This window comes from Maniola jurtina, chromosome 7 (assembly GCF_905333055.1).
Source record: "Maniola jurtina chromosome 7, ilManJurt1.1, whole genome shotgun sequence".
Lineage (NCBI taxonomy): Eukaryota > Metazoa > Arthropoda > Insecta > Lepidoptera > Nymphalidae > Maniola > Maniola jurtina.
In genome coordinates this window covers 7351180-7371922 of record NC_060035.1, presented here as the reverse complement: position 1 = coordinate 7371922, position 20743 = coordinate 7351180, and the positions used below count along the sequence as shown (strand labels likewise).

The 20743-nt window shown below is 34.2% G+C and overlaps 2 protein-coding genes across 28 annotated transcripts in view; one reads left to right on the top strand and one right to left on the bottom strand.

The window, feature by feature from the left end:
- The window catches only part of LOC123866996, a 128097-nt gene extending 119599 nt beyond the window's left edge, over window positions 1-8498 (top strand). For 19 of the 26 annotated variants that reach the window (XM_045908788.1, XM_045908790.1, XM_045908796.1 and 16 more), the window contains one exon: window positions 232-3666. In XM_045908788.1, the coding sequence (XP_045764744.1) occupies window positions 232-1015 (784 nt within the window). In that variant the 3' untranslated portion in view covers window positions 1016-3666. Of the gene's footprint in view, window positions 1-231 lie in introns of all 26 variants that reach the window. The other 7 variants (XM_045908802.1, XM_045908801.1, XM_045908812.1 and 4 more) reach the window with 1 other exon arrangement.
- LOC123867004 overlaps window positions 1975-20743 on the bottom strand; it is a 28574-nt gene continuing 9805 nt past the window's right edge. Inside the window, exons 3-6 of one of the 2 annotated variants that reach the window (XR_006796309.1) lie at window positions 18351-18422; window positions 17949-18068; window positions 14935-17492; window positions 1975-1987 (exon numbers count right to left, since the gene is read on the bottom strand). Coding sequence is in view for 1 of the 2 variants with exons in the window: in XM_045908829.1 (XP_045764785.1) it covers window positions 17055-17492; window positions 17949-18068; window positions 18351-18422 (630 nt within the window). In the remaining variant the exon portion in view is untranslated. Of the gene's footprint in view, window positions 1988-10649; window positions 17493-17948; window positions 18069-18350; window positions 18423-20743 lie in introns of those variants that run through there. The other variant, XM_045908829.1, reaches the window with a different exon arrangement.

Genomic DNA, 20743 nt, shown 5'->3' with positions numbered 1-20743 from the left:
CACTGACCTACACCGCACATCCATCATTGGAACCAACTCACATACTTTCATACTAACTCCAAAATTTACTCTGTATATCGTAGGTTCGCTTGTTTCTCATACATATGTCGCCAATCGTAGATATTCCCTGAATTTATTTGCCAAATGTTGTAGTGAATACTTCATTTTGCAAAATAAAATCTTCTATAGCTGTACTTCAACACGATTTGTAATGGTTGAATGCTTTTCCAGTACAACTTCGACCCTGAGTGCCGGAAGTACCGGAAGCCAGGCTCGACTGATTCAGTCTTCACATCAACCTACTCAGTATCAACCGACCATGGTCAAGGAACTAGGTAAGCAAGGCTCGCAATCGCTCAAATCGTCGCCGGAGAGGAGGAGTTCATCAACGTCTGAGAAAAAAATTAAAATTATCCGTTCGGGCAGCGGCAGTAGCATCAATAGAGATAGGTCCCCGAATAGATCTATCGAGCATATATCACCCGATAGAGATCGCGTCACGAAAGTCATTATTTGCAAATCCCCAAACAAATCCAGTTTAAAACAGAGTAAGACTCTTCATAGATCACCAAAAGGAAGCCTCGATCAATCTAAATCCCCACGTGGATCCATTGACAAATCTCGATCTCCTCAACAAAGCTTCGACGGCTCGAGATCTCCTCGCGGAAGTATAATAAAATCAAGGGAGAGCAGTCTCGACCGGGCAAAATCACCGAAACCTGCCCCGAAGAAAGGCATAATGCGAACGCCGCAAGCCAGTTTTGATAGATCCCCTTGTAAATCCCCTAATACTAGCCGTCGTTCATCTAAATCGAGTGGGGAGAAATTAGCAAAACTCGGAACTAACTCCCTGGATAGAATGTCCCATTACTCGCAACTAGCCAAAGTTGAAGATAAGGCTATGAAAATGGGCATCGTGGTCTCAAAGTCTACCGAGTCAATCGCTAAAACTATCGAGCATCCAACCTGCGTCGAATGCTACCTCTCGGGGAAGCGGCAGAGTAAACCGTCTTAGCATAAGGGGAAGGGCAAGCAGCCCAAAGCTCGTAGGAAGTCTCCGATGACTCAGTCTATTCTGGTGTCATCTGATCGCAGCAGCGTTGAGACCCTAGATGACTCGAGTCATGAGTACGGACATTGCCCTTCCTCCCAACATTACCAAAAGAGTGACTTTGATCAAATACACGTTTAATTTGATTTCAATTTTAGTTTAAATCTACGATGTACCTTACTTAGAATATTTAATTTAAAAGGTGACTTGACCGAATGTGAGAACTGAAACGTGATGTTGTTATGCCTACTACTGCTCGGGCGAATTCAACGTAATGCTATTAAAATGGAATTGATTAGAGAATGCCAAGAGAGTTACTTGAAGTCATTAGATAGTTTATTTGAAAATATCATAGAGTTTATTTTAGTAGGTATTTATTTTCACTAAATATTAAGTAGAAGACACCACTTGATTAATATTCGTAGAAAATACACGACTGAAAGACAAGTTTGAAATACTGGCATGGTTCAAATTACGTATACGTAATGATTACTCAAACACGGAACTCTAACTCACTAAACCCTGTTTAGGGACTATATAATATATAATATACACAGTAGACTATATAATTATATTATTATAAAATATGTAGACATGTAATGAATCCCTTACACCTAGTTTAGCATACCGATGCATTTGCACACGGGCAACGAAATGACAGATGTAATGCCTATGGCATAAAGCTTACCGCGTACCGCAAACCGCCTGCAAATGTGCCTGTATGCTAAAAGTGCTATAGAATTAAATTTATAGGACGCGTGACCCAAACCCGCACTTAAGTAACACTTATTCGTGACTTAACTTGTCCAATTTTGCACGGTGTAAAAAATGGAATACTTAGGTGTTGTCCACTGTAGGTAACGAATAAGCGTTACGTGGATTTCAGTCACACGAGCTATGAAATAAAATACATTCGTGACTTGTGTAAGTCTATGTCTATTATTGCACGGGGTATAGCTAACTCAAGCCATGCAATAATGAACTACTTAGGTCATACGTATCGTAACGTACTATTATCTCACACTCTTGAATCTGGACACCAAGTTCTAAGTGTTACGTTTAAATGGCTGTGGAATCGTACTGATGATAAATAAATGTAATCCTTCTCACGTTGTCAAAGTTTCTATATTAATAATAATTTATTTGATTTCTTATTTTACTATAAAATCGAGTCAATAATTAGTAACAATTATTATTATCCTTATTACATAAATTGCCACGGATTTGTACCATTAAGTCTTCCATTTCGAAATACTTATAAAAAGATATTAATTTATTTTTGATCATTTATTCTGTGCCTGCTCAAGTTAGATTTAAGTTAACTATTCAATACGCTAATGAATTAAATCATTAAATTAAAATATACTTACCTCGTTTCTTGTACGGATATGCATTTCCCTTCATATTTTTGTATTAGTCGCAAAATGTAATTTTACCAAACACTGCAACGCTATTACAGCATTCAAATTACTATTATAATAATTAAATACATGAATTAAAATTTAATCGGTAATACTACTAATCTATGTGCATGATATACCTACCTAACAAATTTATAATACTCAATCAACATCCCTTAACTTATAATATGCTAGCCATTAAACTATTAACCTACAAAAAATAATATGTACTATTGGAATAACTACTTATTAATAAAAGTAGACGAAATATGTACGTTATCATAGTTGAATACTTAGCAATTAGTCATGCCCTCTACCCTATGAGTGGCATATAATATAGATGTTGCACTCTACAAACTACCAGAAAATTAGTGTGGTAAAGAAAAATAAATACTCAATTATAAAAATCACATATGTACTGGTGCACCCTAGTCTAATAATACTTGTAATATTTAATCATATTAATTAATATATTTAGCTACGGAATTATATAATTATAATCAATTACAATTTCTACACCGCCGAAGCTTCTTGAATGTTCGATGACAATGTTGACCTCCGTGTTTTTTAACTAGCTGCTAAAGGGCACAGCGTCACAATGTTTTTCCTGACATAACATTTTTATATCACGGGCCCATTTTTAATGTAAAATGCTGGTGAACTGAAATTGCAAAAGCGGGTTATGTATTGCACTTAGAGCGCAGACGGAATCGACCAAAATCAATTTTACAACTGACATGGTTGTCCATCACGCTTGTGTGAAATATCGTCACGTTGCGTATCAACCTTACTCTTTTCCATCTAAATGATCAAAAGAAAAGTTTAATAAAGAGTTACTTTATTAATACGGATCTTAATAATCGCAAAAGATTTTGAAATTGCAATTCCATTTCACCAGCGGTAACAAAACGTCGGATGGGGCGATTTCGACAACATTCATCAAACATTCAACTCTTTTCTTGGACCCGCGGTACCCTGGCGATAAGTGCGAATGCGTTTCTAAATTACTCGTAAATACTTGGGCGTGAAAAGCGAAGTGTGTAAAAGAGTTCGGTGTTTGGTGTGTTGTAGGGTCGCCCGTGTGGAAACCGCGCGACGTGATGAGCGAGGCGGGCCCCAGCGCGGCGCCCTCCGCGCCCACCACGCTGCCGCGCTCGCAGCGCCCCGCGCCGCGCGCGCCGCACCTGTCCGCGAGCCGCAAGTCCCTCGCGCCGGACCACCGCCACTAACGACCGCAAACCACCGACAATCCGCCACTCTACCCCTTAACCCCTCTCTTCCAAATGACATTTTAAAAAGTTTCTTGAAAATTTACTCTACGCTCCTCCTTAGTTCTGGGCCCTAAGTGCAAATTTTTAAGTTAAGTACGAGACACCGTATTTGCGGTTCTGCCTAAATCGTATGGAGATTTCAAATTACGACACCTGTCAAATGACAGAGTGTAACTCCACATATCTCGTGAATTAACTTCAAAAGTTACACTAGAGCCTCTGATATCCATTTCGTGATTAGGTACATAACACACTTCCTTGAACCGACTTCCATTTTTTACGCTTTCATAAAATAAAAATCATCAAAGTGTACTCTGAAAAAGCAATATTCGGTGCGTTTTACTTTTGGCATAACTTCTCGTTATAATTCAAAAAAAATCCATTCACGTTGGCATGTTCGGCGATTGCCACCCTTCGTATACTCCAATGAGTGTTGTTTACAAAATTAAAATTGGGTTTGAATCAGGTTGAAATGGTAATCGGGGAGGGAAAGCTCTGCACACCCGCGCAGCCCCCGCGCTAACCCGATGCGGGCGAGCGCGGGTGTGCGGGGCGTCCCCCGGGCTCATAGCCCGATCGCCATGTCAACCTGTCGCAAACTATAGGTATTTGAAAACAAGCCACTGCGCTGGTTTCCTGCAGCAAATACATTCGCCAAGTGGCCTTGTTTGTACAAGTTTACCGGCTGGATTCGCCAAGTGCGATGGGATAACGTTTACAAGGGGAATTATAATTTTTGTCATAAAATAATGCCTCTTTGAATGTACTTTTTAGGAAAATAACTGTTTATTGTTATTCATAACAATAAATATGCACAAAAATTAAAATTGGAAGCGTTTCTCATTAAGCCTGCTATCACACCGAGTGTTTTGCTTACATTGCCCCCTCCCCCCGCCCCTCCTTATTTCACTATCGATTTCCTATTATACCTCTAACTTCTATCTGGGGTTAATGTAGTGAAATAAACCGAAATATTATATGCTCTGTAGTTTAAATAATTTTCATAGTCGAGTATTTATCAATGTGTAATGGATTTGAAATTATGCTTTTTAAGTTTGCACAACTTTTAACTTAACCTTTGATTAATTAATTTTGTTCAGAGTTTATTTAACATAAAAAATCCAGAAGTTATAAAATATATCGCACTATATACTTTATAGCATATAAATTAATAAATTTTTAGAGTACATATATTTAATATTGTTGGGAATATAAAAAAATTTAAATGTGAAACAACCTATGGAATAACATTATTATAACAGAGAAGAGATATCTGTTTGACATTTTCAATTGTATTTTAAAATGAACGAAAGGATGGAAGGTAAGGAGTAACAATAATTTAAACGTAGAGTGATTTTGTGATGAGACGTATTTGGATTCTGTACAAATAACAAAGATTTATTTTATGTCTTGCTGTTATTAACATTTATAGAAAATTTGTAGATAGTTGCGAAACCAATTCTATTCGTTTATATCAAAATGTCGGTAGTTTCAAAATCGTTTATAAAGCTCAAAAGCTATTTTTCTAGTGGTTTTATCGAAATATGTTTTTGCGCTCAAATGTTTTTCCATAATAATTTAATATTTGATCCAAAAATAAGACTGCGTGCGGCTCGTCTGTGGTATAGAAATGTTTGAATATGCGACTGTCAGGGAAATGTTCACCGTTATACGTATTAACGCGGTGATTGTTTCTACTACGAACTTTCATTGAACATACGCGTTCGATATAGTTGTGAACTGTGCATTGTGGCACTTGCCTAGTTTCACTTCAGGTTAACATATTTGATTCGAATATCACAACTTAACATAAATTTTGATAGTCATTAAGTTTATTTTATTCATATTAGATCTAACGGGAAATCCTATAATTAAGTCAAATCTCTTAACAAATGACAATATCAATAGTAAACAGTTTTGAATAAAGGCTTGTTTACCTTTATAAGTGTATTATTAGTATTATTTTTTGATTTGTGGATAGCATACTTATATATTCCAGATAACATGAGTTATCTGGCATTCTATAGAAAGTTCAAAAAATACTGATACACTGAAGATACCAGAGAAAAACACCAACTTCAGGTTCTCATCTACAAAGTGATAAGCTCATATAAGCGTTCAAACGTAATCGTTTCTTTGTTTTATCTTTAATGTCCTGACAATCCTTTCTATAGAATGTCTGAATTGTACTCATACTTTTAATGCCGGTGACTTGTATATTGTTTTGAGAGCTACAACATTCTATAAATTTTTAAACTAATTTGAATTACTAAAATATAATTAAATAAATGTTAAATATATATTTCTAATTTGGGATTAGTTTTAGTTAACAAAAAACATTTAATAATATTGAAAATGTTAACTTACTAAACATAAATGACACCTATGGTTCCTTTCGTTTAAATACATTTGCCAAAAACTATGACCTAATGAATAATGAATACTCTATAATAATATGGTATCCTGTGCCAAATGAGGTATTCTATACCTACCTGTGCTTTTTAATACTCACTGTTAACATAGTACTGAATAAAATATATCGTGAAAGTAGTTAGCTGTAATCTACATGTTTGCGTTTCTTTTCGTCACATTGGTAACGCAATCAATTAAGTTTGGCGCCCAGTGGTAGAAATTTACTGCATTAGATATGAAATAACGCAATATAACATAATTAATTAAAACCACCTATAAACTAGATTAGATTGCTACGGCGTAGCACTAAAAAGCGTAGCAACTAAAAGTAGCGTGACTACGAATACGCTACGCCGTTATATTCTACAACATAGTACGAGAAAAATGTTACTCTGTAATGTATGGTGGCGTAGGATTTAGTATACAATGCAGAAGCATTATTTTGGGGATGTTGTTTTGCAACCACATGCGAATCTCAAAAATGATTCGGAAACTTCAAGCATGACAGTAACGAACGAGATTGCAGATATTTGATCCTAATTACCGTAAGTTCGGTGGCCTGCGTTTTCTTACTATGTTAAATGAGATGTAAGTTACCCTCTTTCTAATTTGTAGCATAATTAGTCAGCTATGCACGATTGCGTACTAATGATACTGAATTATCATTACAACAGCAATACTTTACGTTTTCTGTATCAATAAAAATTAGATAAGTAAAAATTTGAGTTTTTTATAGTTATATAACAAACTGAACTTCCAATGGGCGCTGGGCTTAAACTACCCTATAGTTGAAAATGCACTTTACCTTATGGAAAAATACACTAGGTAGTTTTGATAATAATTTCTCTTCGTGATCAAATTCGAAATTTCTATCATAGGTTAGGCGAATTATATAACATATATACATGACTAAGTTTGTTTTTATTTAAAACTTGAGAAATAGAAAATAGTTGTTTTGTTACTGTAGAAGTATTAAATTGTAAAGGTGTTATTTAAAATCACGGTTATACTGTAAACTGAACAGCGCATGTGATTCTCGCATCTTCTTAATTGGGTTCGAATTATGCTACCATATTGAAATGCAATAAGTAGATTGTTATTTGTATTATTGTAATAATTTAATAATGTCGTTACATACCTACTTAACTAAATTATTTTTTAAATTTGTGCCTGAGAGTAAAAATATGTGTTATATTTTATTTATGTAGGTATTTATTTTTTTAACAATAAATGATATAAGGCAAATAGTCAGTCATTTGATTCTAATCTTGTGATTATGTTTTTTATAGTTTATTTCGTATTTTGTTCGTATTAACTATAAGTTGAAACATATCACTGACTTTAAATCACCTGTTCAGTTTACAAATTTATTGTGATTTTAATAATATATTAACGTTTTACACTAATTTTGAAATTTATTGTATATTATGTATCCATACTGTGTAGATATTGTAATTATTTATTATTATTACCAAACATAAATACATATTGCAATTATATTTCAAATTTTAAGTATCAGTTCCATAATTGTTTTGTGATTAATTAAAATAAAACCTGTTTATTAATATACATATGTTAAAATATTCGAATTTAATAATTACGAACTTATACAATCAATTTATAGATATTGTTATACTAAGAAAATATAATTAATAAAATGAATAAACAAATATGAGTGAATAATGAAATGAAGAATGAGCTCATTAATTGCGATTGTATTTCATACTTCAATGACATTTGAAAGTAATGTAGGAAAATGAATGAATATTTAGAAAGACTTATTGAAGTAAAATACGAATGTAACTAATGTTATTATAAGTATTGTACTTTTATAATTTGAACTTTATATTGTTTGCCCCACTAGATTCGGTTCTTATGTTTTCTTCGATATGTTTGTAAAACTGCTTTAAAGGTGCTATGTATATTGTATTAAAACCATATAGCGTTGGTGTACCACTTTACCGTCATTCATTTGCTGACTGCGAATTATGTATGTTCTATAAAATACAACATGACATTGTTTAATATTTTGATAAATGTTCAAACCTTTTTTTAAAATTAATTATATGCCTAAATTAAAAGTGCCTTTACGCTAGTACGCTTAGTGCACGGAAATTTGTTTAATTTATACATACATAAGCATCTTTTTTGTAGTTTAACAAAAGTTTATTATTTTATACTAGGTATGTTTTAATTTACAATATGTTTTTGCAACTTTAGGGAATTCCGAAATAAGGACCTATTTCGTGAATTTATGTATGCAATTCCATTGTTTTTGTAACTACTTATATTATGTTCAATTTTGTGACACATACGGAAATTACTTTTTATTGCTTATGAATAAACATAAAATGTATTTGTGAACCTCATTTATTTACCCACATCTACATACCCTTACCAGTGGTTGAATGATGCAACCGGAAATCATACAGGTAACGCCAAATTTCTAGTTCGCTCTGAAATTGTGACGGGTAGCGTCGCATTTCTTAGATAAAGTACCTACCTAGTACCTACCTATGACATGCCACGTTTGTGATACGTATAACTTTTTGTTTTAATTAAACAAAGCATTCTAAAACTAAGCTAACGTCAAGCTACAAATTAATGAAGCCTTATTATACAGTACCTACTGGACTAGAAGTCAGCGAGTGCATGACCTTCGTTGTTTTATAAAAGCTGAAAGTTTATCTGCGTATTGTCCCCGACACGGAGGAACGATCGATTTTTATATTTTCCTCGGAATAGTAGGTACCTGTATTAGAACTCACGCCATGCATTGCACTTAGTATCGTGGCAATCCCCTACTAGGTAGACACTTTTAAACTTTGAGGGCTTTTGGCAGGGGGTTGCCACGACACTTTTTTATTCAGGTACAAGTTAGCCCTTGACTGCAATCTCACCTAGTGGTAAGTGATGACAATCTAAGGGCCGGCGCTCATATGGCGGAGCGCAGCGCAGAGCATTTTTCGCCGTCAAAGTATTATCGAAATTTTTCTCATTGAAATAATATCTAAAATCAATTGTGCATCCGTGCGGATAATCGCGCATCCGCGCGTAGTCCCGCCCGTGCTCGCGCATTCTTTGGTAGAAATTCGCGTAATGTGTCACGCTATTGCGCGTGATTTCTAATACTATTTCGAAGAAGATATACAACAAGTGTAAATTAAAAATTTATAACACCCCCGACGATCCAAAGTATTTGAGTTTTCCAAAACATCATTTTCAAATAAATAATTATGTATTTAGGCAACGTCCATCTTGACAGCTTGACATTTGTCAATTGACATAATATTATGAACCTAACGGTTATCTAACCTTCTTTTCTACAAGAAAACTAGAAAAGAGCTGATAACTCTTAAACGGCTGAACCAATTTTTTTAGATTATAGCTAAGAACACTCTCGATCAAGCCACCTTTCAAACAAAAAAAACTAAATTAAAATCGGTTCATTCGTTTAGGCGCTACGATGCCACAGACAGATACACAGATACACAGATACACACGTCAAACTTATAACACCCCTCTTTTTGGGTCGGGGGTTACTACTAGACATTATTATTAACTAGAACTAGACATTATTGGTACTTGACGCAATTTTTTTTTACACTTTTGTTACCTGTTATCTTCCAAAGCCACCATGATCCAAACTTCATAGACGCTAAATCGTTTTTTCCTGTGGCGGGGGCAATACGCAGAGAAATATTTTAGCTTTTATAAAATAACGAATGTATGGCACTCGCTCGCTCTCTCTCTAGGTATCTAGCGGCACGGAAACTTGGTCACCCTGTTTTTTAGGGTTTCGTACCTCAATAGGAAAAACGGAACCCTTATAGGATCACTTTGTTGTCTGTCTGTCTGTCCGTCCGTCCGTCCGTCGTGTCTGTCAAGAAAACCTAGAGGGTACTTCCCGTTGAACTAGAATCATGGGCAGGTATGTAGGTCTTATAGCACAAATAAAGGAATAAATCCGAGAACCGTTAATTTGTGGTTACATCATCAAAAAAAAATTAAAATGTGTTTAAATTTTCATAGTAAGGTAACTATACCAAGTGGGGTATTATATGAAAGGGTTTTACCTGTACAATCTAAAACAGTTTTTGATATATCGTGCAAAATGTCGAAAAAAATACCCGAGTACGGGACTATCGGTGCGCGAGTCTGACTCGCACATGGCCTGTTTTTATTGGAGGCTAACTTGGCCTTACCTTCCAAATGATCCTGAAATTGGACCTCGCTTGAAATATGGACTTCAAGAATCCCAATGCTGTTCGAAGGTGTGAGGGGGGGTGCTCTCAAAGAAAAGAGGTGTAGTGAAAGGGGTCTTATTATTTTATTATTCATTTCTCAGTATTCCCGCTAGCCGAGGTGTTAATATGACCATTGCAAAATATAGATCATAAGGAGCAAACAATATGCATTTCATTAATATACACCACAACTTCTGGCGGGCCTATTGCCCAAACAAAAAAATTGTCTCCTGACAAAAACTGTGTTGAAATAACAAAACGACACGAGTTCAGTAAAATGAGTTTATTAATTGTACATCGACGTCCGTAAATCAAATATGCCCGTGTGTGGAATTAAAATCTTACAATTTGCTATTAAACAGTTTCTCTAATTGATATGAATGAACATTTCGAACATAATTAAATATTTACAATAATTAAATATTATCAACTAGAGAGGGTATTAAACATTCTTTTCTAAGTTTATCCTCAATAAATCTACCGGTTTGAATCATAAGTACTTGTAGGTCCATATCACACATAAAACATTTAAAGTATCGATTCAATAAAATAACTAACAAAAGCATCTTAGCCAATTTTATGCAACGTAGTATTTAGTAACAAGAAAACAAGAATAATAATTGGTTAGTATTATTATAAATCACCATCCTAATATTTTAAATGCCAAAATGGGTTTGTCTTTCTGTTTACCTTTTCCTGATGGTACATCCGTATGCTTAGATTTGGTAAAGAGATCCAAGTGCAGCGGGGAGTGCGACCGGGAAACGTAACTAACTCCCCGAAGGTATATACCGTTTCATTTAAAGACGTCTTTGAGCTTATGGATTGGAACGAACTTGGTATCAACATTAACGGCGAGTAGGTACACTCATCTTTGGTTTTGCTGATCGTCGTTCGCAGGCACTCCGGGAGATTTTAATGCAATGCTTATTGACCTCAACTGAGTTTCTCGAAAAATGTATCAGTCAGAATATGAAAAAATGTCCAATGCCCTTATCCCGCTCCATCCAGTAAATTGCTAAAAGCTGTGCTCTTGGAATTGTAAACAACAATAAGGTTTGTAATAGAAGACTAACGGCCCACCAAGATTGATCCAATTTATGCCTTTTGGAATGGCGACCTCGTACCAGAATGCGCAGCGATGGCAGATCTCAAATACCTAGGCGGATTCTGCATCGTATTCTTCATTACTGAAGGTCGTTACCCCTTTAATCACAAGAGTTCTCACGAGATTTAAAAAAAAAAACTGAAATCCACGCTGACAAAGTCGCAGGCATCGTCCGTCTGATTCCACATATTCAGTATAATGGAATATAATTTTTTTTTTTGATTCTCCGTAGGTTATTCAAGCAAATTAAGGATGATACAACCAATGTGTTTAATTTTGTTTTGTACTATTACGTTTTTTAAATATAAATAGGTACTTATTTCGACTGTCACAAATACATACGACGACCACAAACAGTTACTAAAACTAAAGTATCGCTCCTAATCCTAAATGTCTGAATGGATATGATACTTGGAATATCTTGTGATACTTACTCTGGTGGTAGACAAAATTGTAGAAGTCAAACGGGAAGCTCTATATAATGTGAAATATTTAGAATATTGAATGTTACAACTGTACAACTCTACAGTATAAATTATATAAATTACTAACTTAAATAAATAAAAATAGATCTATCTAAGGAAATATATACTGTACATACATTATAGTAGGTATGTGGCACAGACTACATTGTACATAATGTGACTAATAAATTATATTTATTTAAAATCTGCAAGAAATAAGTTATTCGTGGCAGGACTCGACTATCAATTGAAAATAGATGAAATGAATAAATACATCACGAGATTTTTGTTTCAATTGTTCCTTTGGAAATGGACAAAGAATAAAATCAGTAACATAATATTTTAAATAAATTGGAAAATTGGAATTTATTCTAAATTCGGCCCCTAAGTTGATAAGGCAATTTTACCGTAATCGGAAGGAGTTTCTGTTTATTGGTTAGTCAAACGAACTAGGTTTTTTCAATTTTTTTCAAATTCTTAACAAATTTCGTCCTGGGCGATTCATCACTTATCAAAATCAACGAAGGATTCAAAAAGTTATCTCACTTTACTATAAACTAATGCGTCTCTTTCGCAAAGTCGATGTTAAAAACAAAAAATAGATGATAATTTTTGCTGCGTAGTCATTATTTTCTCTGTTAAGTAATTAAACGCCGTTTTAGGATAATTTTGGAACTTGTGGTATATGAAGCTCGTGAGTCGTGTATTTTCTATAAAAACACTGACCACCCTTTGAAAATAACAAACCGCAACTTAATACAGTAGGTACTTATCGAATAATACAAGTAAATATTTTTATTTGGAAAGTGCTAATTAAAAAACTGAATTTTTAAATCGTATGTGATGAAACAATTAATATAATAATCGCTTATATTTGCGCTATTCACGCATCAGTGACGATACCGCATAATATCAACTTTACAACTTATTGAGTCTTCGTAAACATAAGTTTCAGCTACAGTACAATTTTAAGTCTTAGTTCAAAATTAATCATTTTTATGAAATTTGCTTATCGTCTTCTAAGTTAGGTAGGTATATCGTACAACTCATAAAAGAACTGATAAGTATCAAAGTACTTTATAATGTAAATTATCTGCTAATATCCTTAACAAAATACAATATAGTTATCAAATAAAGTAAAAACGGTTTTATGGTAGTTACTAGGTAAACATAATATTTTTGTTTAATAAAAGCTCTTTATACGCTCTAGGTGAGAAGTTGAAGACGTCTACCTACAAATTTTTAAAGTAAGTACCTAAATACTTATTACACAATGGTTACTAAGTATTCAACAGATGTAGGAAAGCTACACAAAATATGTTTAAGTTAGTTAAGCTGTGTAGCTTCTCTAAATATACCACTTGTGTATAACCGATGCATTGTGGTGATTGGTGAACAATAAATTCGGTCTCATTAAAAAATCACTAAGGTACTTTTTAGCAATGCTAATTGTATCTCAATTTATTCAACTTTTTAAACTAAATGTTATTAAAACCAAAAGACATTGATATTTTATCTGATCTCTGTTAAATTAAGTAGATTAATAGACAATTAATATTATTTTATTGAGACAATAGTTTATCAAATGAAAAGACGAATACTACGTTTATAGACAGAACTTATGTAATGAAACTGACTTAACTTCAATCTTGACTAAAATCTAGGTAACTACTTACGAGTAGGTAGTACTTTTGGTCCGAGCACCTGAGGAAACTTTGAGTAGCTGTTTGATAAAAGGTAAAAGTTCGTGCTTAGTTTGGCAAAGTAGACCTGCTCTGGTGACGTAGAAGAATTACCGTACACAGCTTTCATCAAGGATCTCTCTCTTCAGAATTTCCTCAAGCTCTTGAACATTAACAGATACGCAACGTAAATATCTAGATGCCATCAATATAATTATATAACACTTCTATACCCATTGAATCAATAGGTTCCAAAAATAATGATACAACACAAATTGAAGAATAATTTCATAACTCTATAAATATTCACACAAATTAAACTCATTATATAACAAATTACTTTGTATATATCTATTGTATTTAAAGTTAGCGCACACGTTGACTAAGTTTTATAATATTTTAAATATATTACGCACGCTTTTACAAGTATATTGTTAAATAACTTTAAATAAGTTTATTATCACATCTACTCATTAATGAAATTCTCGGTTTAAAAGAGGTTTCATTATGCTATCAACTATAATATGGTGTTCCATCAAATTAGACTAGAATAAAATTCTTCCACCTAATTTCATATTATCATAATAATTACATAAGGCACTCCATTAATTTTGCTGATTTGTCGAAAGAGGTTCAGATACAAACACACATAGATTCCTTTCATAAATACGAAGACCAATGGAAGTTAATGTTTAATTTTATATTATTTCTAAAAAAAGTTAATCTCGGAAGAAGGAAGAAAAAGTAGTAACAAAAAAAAAGGTTCCAACGAATTGAGAACCTCCTCCTTTTTTTGAAGTCGGTTAAAAAAGCTAGCATAGGTAGCAGCAGCTGCTATTTTCATTATTTGAGTTGCGAATAATTAATTATATATTATTATGTAGGTACCTAACATAGACTTATTTTTGTTAGAGAAGAATTGCCTGCAGTTTGAAGTTAAAATTACTCGTCTTTTAAAAAGTGTTTTCAGAACATTTAATGGTTCGGGGGAAAGAATAAAAATTATGTAACTAGTTTCATTGTGACAAAAATAAGTAACACTGCTGATATCTATGCATACGATTCTAATAATAAGTCATAGAAACAATACCTAAAACTCTACTCATAATAAAACTGTAACTGAACAATTTATGTGCATTATATATCTATATTTAAAAAAAAGAACTGCAGGGAACATTATTTTTGATATACTTTAAGCCCAAAACAGTTTTTTTTAATCTTTAATTACCTATCGGTGCACACATCACGCTGAAACTACTGATCAGATTTAAATGCAACTTGGTATGGGTACCTACGTACTTTTGACAGAGACTCTCGAGTTGTACGTATCGCGAAAAACAACGTTCTTTCAGGGCAGGGAATGAAAGTTTTGTCACTATTACTGGAATAGCTCCGTCAAATATGAACTGATTGGTCTGATGCGAGTAAAAACAGAATGAAATAGAGAGACGGAATTCTGGGTTTGATTTGGATTAGTTTGGTTCTAAATCGACGATATGTCAAATATTAGACTATAGCGACATAGAAAAATAGGGCTACATTAGGGCTACCGGCGTCAATTACCTAATGTACTAACATTTTGACGTCTGCCAGGGACGTCGAAGCCTCGCGTTTTGCTAGAAGTTCCCTAACTGTGGTGGTCTAATTAGTAGTTTCGGAGATGATGGACGGAACCCCTGAACAGGTAACAGCAAATCAATCACAATCAGTGTAGTAAAAATAAACACACAATTAATAAATATATTTTCATTTCTTCCTTATTATTTACAGGCTCGATTTCAGTAAAAAAAGAATCCAAAAGTTTCTCAATACAATTCAATACGGGTTTCATACCCATGCGAAGCCAGGGCAGGTTAGCTAGTCAAATATAAAATCGGAAACTACATTACCTTTTTAAGTATTTAAAAACATAAAAACATTTATTTATCACAGATAAAACAATAATTTAAATAATATTAAATGGACATAGTATTTGGCAATATTATTTTAATCAAAGCTCGATTGGAAAGAAATGATAGGTCCAATTTTGATAAATCAAGAGTCCCCATAAGTAGCTCTAAACTGATCTGTTAAATGCAGTGATACATCAAGAAGTTAGAAATTGTTACATTGTTTGCACAATTATAGGTATTTTATCTCGAATTCATTGGACCCTAGCAATTTTCTCAAAAAGCTGTCTTATTCATAAGTAATCTTTTTAAAAATTTAACTACCTAAATATACTTATACGATTGTCATTATTTATTCATTAATAATTTTCAAAGGTAGATATTATTTATTATGATTCCGCGCGGCGTCTTTGAAGCCCCTTTACTAGTCTAGAAAAAGTAATAGGTTGAAAGGAAGATAAAAAGATAACACGAATCTTAAATCATGCAAACTTTTCAAAATAAGGAGTCTTTACTATAGTTACCTTTATGATACTTCGAAAGAAAATCAACTCAAGCGGTAGGTAGATATATAGAGTCGTAATATTTTTTACACCATTAAAAACTTTCAAATATTATTATTACCTATTAATAAGTACCTACCCTAGCTTGTCTGTGCAGGTTAAACTAAACAACATCAGACTAATCATAAAGTAATTATAATTAAATCTAAATTCTTTGTCGGATGAACAATGTATTATCTAACATTTTACTCTATATTAATAAGTATAGCAAATATTACTAATTTTATTATAATCAGGAATTGGTTTTCACCTTTATACATTGTAACCAATAACCGCCGTAAACTCGTGGTTTAATACACTTATGATTTATCGACCACAATATTATTAATACTTACTTTCGATTATTTTTTTTCGACAGATCTTTATATCTGTATTCAGTAGTCATATTTTTCAACTAGGGTTCCTAAAAATTTCGTTAAACTCCCTGACCGAACCTAACGTTTCGTTGAGCTTATTGCGCATAGGTCGTGTACGCGACAGGGTCGTGTATATTTGTCTAAACGTTGGTCCCTAAAATTGCTATTGTAATTATGATATCGACATCCGTGGCGAGGGCCGGGGCGGAGGACGCCGCGCGATGCGGCCGGGCTCTTCGAGTAAAGGCACATTGAATCTTGTTTCATCTTTCATTTAATCGCCATACCTACCTACATTTCCTCATCCCACACTAACGATTAATCATCTTATCTCTTAAGGTCTGTCTAAAACTAGTTAAAGGGAATAACTATTTTTTTCTATAATATAATATTATATCATATTATTATGTATATATGTATTCAAAGTCACCCCACTATTTCATTAGACTTCGTACGCTTTAAAAAAATTGGTATCACATACTAGTTCTATGATGCCGGGGTAACTCCGACACCGAGCTACTTCATTTTGGCAACGTGGTGGTGGAACTAAAAATTATCTAATTACCTATAAGGCGAAACCGCCCCAAATTAGCACTAGCGTGAAGATATCCTCAAAAGTTATCTTCACATTTGATTTCCCGGGATGCGGGTTGCGAGGTCCATTGCAGTTCGGGTGGACCGTCCCAGTCTTGGAACGATTCGAATATGAAATTATCCGAAGAATCCTCGGTTTCATGTTTCACCTCGGCGCGGCTGAAAGCCTCAGCGAATTTACCGATTTCGGTAGAGCCAAAAGCTTGCTGGAAGGCTGGGAGAGGTACGACCGGTGGCCGTTTTTCTTCAGGAGGAGAGCGTCGCTGCTCTTGGATTAAATGTTCGCGCGCCGGTCGAACCGCTTCCGATGGAGTGCTGGTGCGTCCAGAAAACTCTTGGATGTTACTTTGTTTCACTTCATTTTCTCCGCTGTAATGTGAATCCTCATATGTAGGATAAGGCGTGGATCTACCATCCTGACCACAGACAAGATTCGGGGTATGTAGATTCGAGCTCTGAAATAAAACAAATAATAATTAAAAATGCTTATTTTTAATACAAACTTTCTTTCTTAGTATATCTGTATGTATAAAATTCAAGTCCAATGCCATGTGCTTCGTAGAATTACTTCTCTTGAAGTTCACATTCTAAGCCACTTCAAGAGAAGTGGCTTAGAATGTGAGAGATCTTACATGAACAGTTTTTTAATCCGTTAAAAGTTAGCCCTTGACTGCGATCTCACCTGGCGGTAAGTGATCATGGAAGCGAGCTAACTTGGAAGAGAGACGGCATCGTACCCGAACGCTCAATCGCTTGGTGGCACGGATTTGCTGGTGGCCATCCTGGCTACGGCCGAAGCCTCCCACCAGACCCAGACCAGAGACTATTGTAGAAACTATGAATTCGCAAATTGCCCCTGACAGTAATTGAACGTAGGATTCGGTGGATGACATGCACTTTGAACAACTTACTTTCATGAGACGACAATCAGAAGCGTATCGTATTGGTTCACGGGAACACATGCTTCGAGAAGCCCACGAGCCGCTCATCGCACTTGCTCCGCCCCAGTTTCCACTTCCTAACATTCCCATCTGTAAAAACAAATTTTATCACTTCATTCATCTATATAGGTAGCAGTATATTCTGTTTTTCAAGTTGAGTTGCTCAAAATTTACGACATGGTGTCACATAACAGATTTTTAGAAGTAGAAACTGAGATGCGAACTATCTGTGTACCCAATTTCATTAAAAATGCTTAAACAGATAGGCAATGAAAAGCATACCTACAGAGTACAGACAGGCATGCACATTTTCGTATTACAATATTAGTATGGATTACTTTTTCTTATCATAGTTCTTAAAGTTAAGGTTACCTGATAAGATGGCCACATCTGTGGTTCGCAGTACACCGACCCACGTCCATTTAATCCACATTCCAATGGTGGCTGTAAATAAAAATGTTTATTTAAGATTTTTTTGTATGTTATTAGAACAATTTTCAACAAGATAATGTCCGCGATTTCATTTCAAGTATCCGTTTTTAGGGTTTCTTGGACCGTGCCCAAAGGGTGCCATCCATCTGGCCATCTGTCTGTGCGTCTATCTGCCAGCAGGGTGTATCTCATTCACCGTCATAAGTAAAGAGTTGTTAATTTTTACAGAGTGTGTATTTATTTCTATTTATACTTTGAATAAATGTGAACATAAAAAATGTGTAACAAATAATGAACAATTTCTAATAAGCTTGCGAATTTGCCCGCGTATATACTTGTTGGCAAAAGGCTTCGCCGATATCGATTCAGGCTTGAAGGGAACGAACGCTGAAACTGAAAACAGGCTATCGATTCCATAAAATTACCACAGTCCAACCTTCTAGGAGTATATTACCATTATCAAAATGTGATTATTATTTCATGTGATTTCCTAGAAATAATGCTGTTTCAAAAATCTTCAATACTCTCTCTGTATATTTTTTAAGTTAGTAAATATAAATAAATAAATAATTATTATCGATTTTGAAAAAGTCTTTTTTTAAGTTTATAGACTAGCGCTTGGTTGCAATCAGATCTGCTGGTAAGTGATGACGCATTAAAAATATTATGAAGCATTAAAAATGACCTGCATTTTCAACTGGTTTTACTTAACACAATATAATACTCGGTGGATGATAACGAAAAAGTCTTGTAAGAGGCCTCTACCAAACCATATAAGAACGATAAGATTTACCTGTATATTCAAAGTATCGTATACTAGATGATGTCCGCGACCATCGCGCGCATTTGCGAGAATTTAGGTTTTTTTCATATCTCATGGGAACTTTTTAATTTTCCTATAACCGTCCGTCTCCGAGATGCAAGCTAAGTATTTGTGTTTGACCCAACTTTTGTTTAGTTGCACCCTTTAAAAACATTAAAGGCTCTTCCAAATGATTAATTTTGACCGGAGTTTTCATAAGTTTTAGCAACTTAGCTTACAGTTAATAAAAATCCAACAATCAACTAACAAAGAATTCAAAAATATTAGTATATAGAACCGTCTACCGATTCTATCTTGAAGCATATAAAGGTATGGCAAGAAGCGTGAAATCGATATCATAAACTTAGCACGTAATCAATGTCAAAGATTGCTTAGTTACCGTTGCTTGAACCGCACTTTTACGATTTATTTATAGACTAGCAAACATCTATTATAAACCATAAACCGCTACGCATCCATAAACAGCTAGTTTATCCCTGGTCAGATGTTACTTGCTACTTACATTTGTTAATAGAGAGAGAACCCGTGCCCGTGAGAGCCAGACCCACGTTATTTTATAAAAGCTGAAAGTTTCTCTGCGTATAAGTTTCCCAGCACAGGGAGGAACGATCAGTGCCTATAAAATTTGGATCATGGTAACTTTGGGAGATAACAGGTAAGGTTAATTAAGTTGAAGGGTGTCTGGCTAAGGGTTGCTACGACTCTAAGCGTCTGGCAATGCATAAAGTGATTTCTAATACTATTCCGAAGAAAATATACAAAGATAGACTTTATTATTTGAAGTAAGATTTTTTACATATTTGTTGCCTGATAACTCACTAAGCCACCATGATCCAAAGTCCAAACCTCATAGTCACTGATAGTTCTTTCCTGTGCTGGGGGCAATACGCAGAGAAACTTTCAGGGCTCTTAGCTCATAAGAGAAGTAACCTTCCCAGAGTTTTCCATACAAACGTAGTTTCGTTCTCATTTGAATATTGTGTATGTAAATCTTTAAGCCCATACAACTTTAAAATTACACATTTTTACAAAAATCTGGAAAGTTTCTTACTCAGATATTTGTTTCTAAAACATGGCTACAAAATTTCATTGAGTTTAATTGGCTAGTAATCAAATGAGAATCGAACCACGTTTTTAAGGAAGACTCTGGGGAGAGCTCTAGGGGTTAAAGCTTTAACAACATAACTAACCACTTGAATTCATAAAAAATACATACTCAAGTGTTCTTAAGAATACTTAATGAAAAGTTTTGAAAAATATACTGTATAACTATTATATAATAACAGAGTGCATTATTACATAAGGTGCGTACTATATGAAACGTTGTTAATAAATTATTTTAGTCACTTAATTACGCTAACAATTTCATTAAATGGAACAACTTGGAAAAGACCTTCAAATTGTACCTATAAAATCTAAACAAAATCTAAAAATATACCTAATATCTATATTGTTTATACACATATACTTAAAAAGGAACTGATTCATTAATGCATCTACGTCTCTCAAA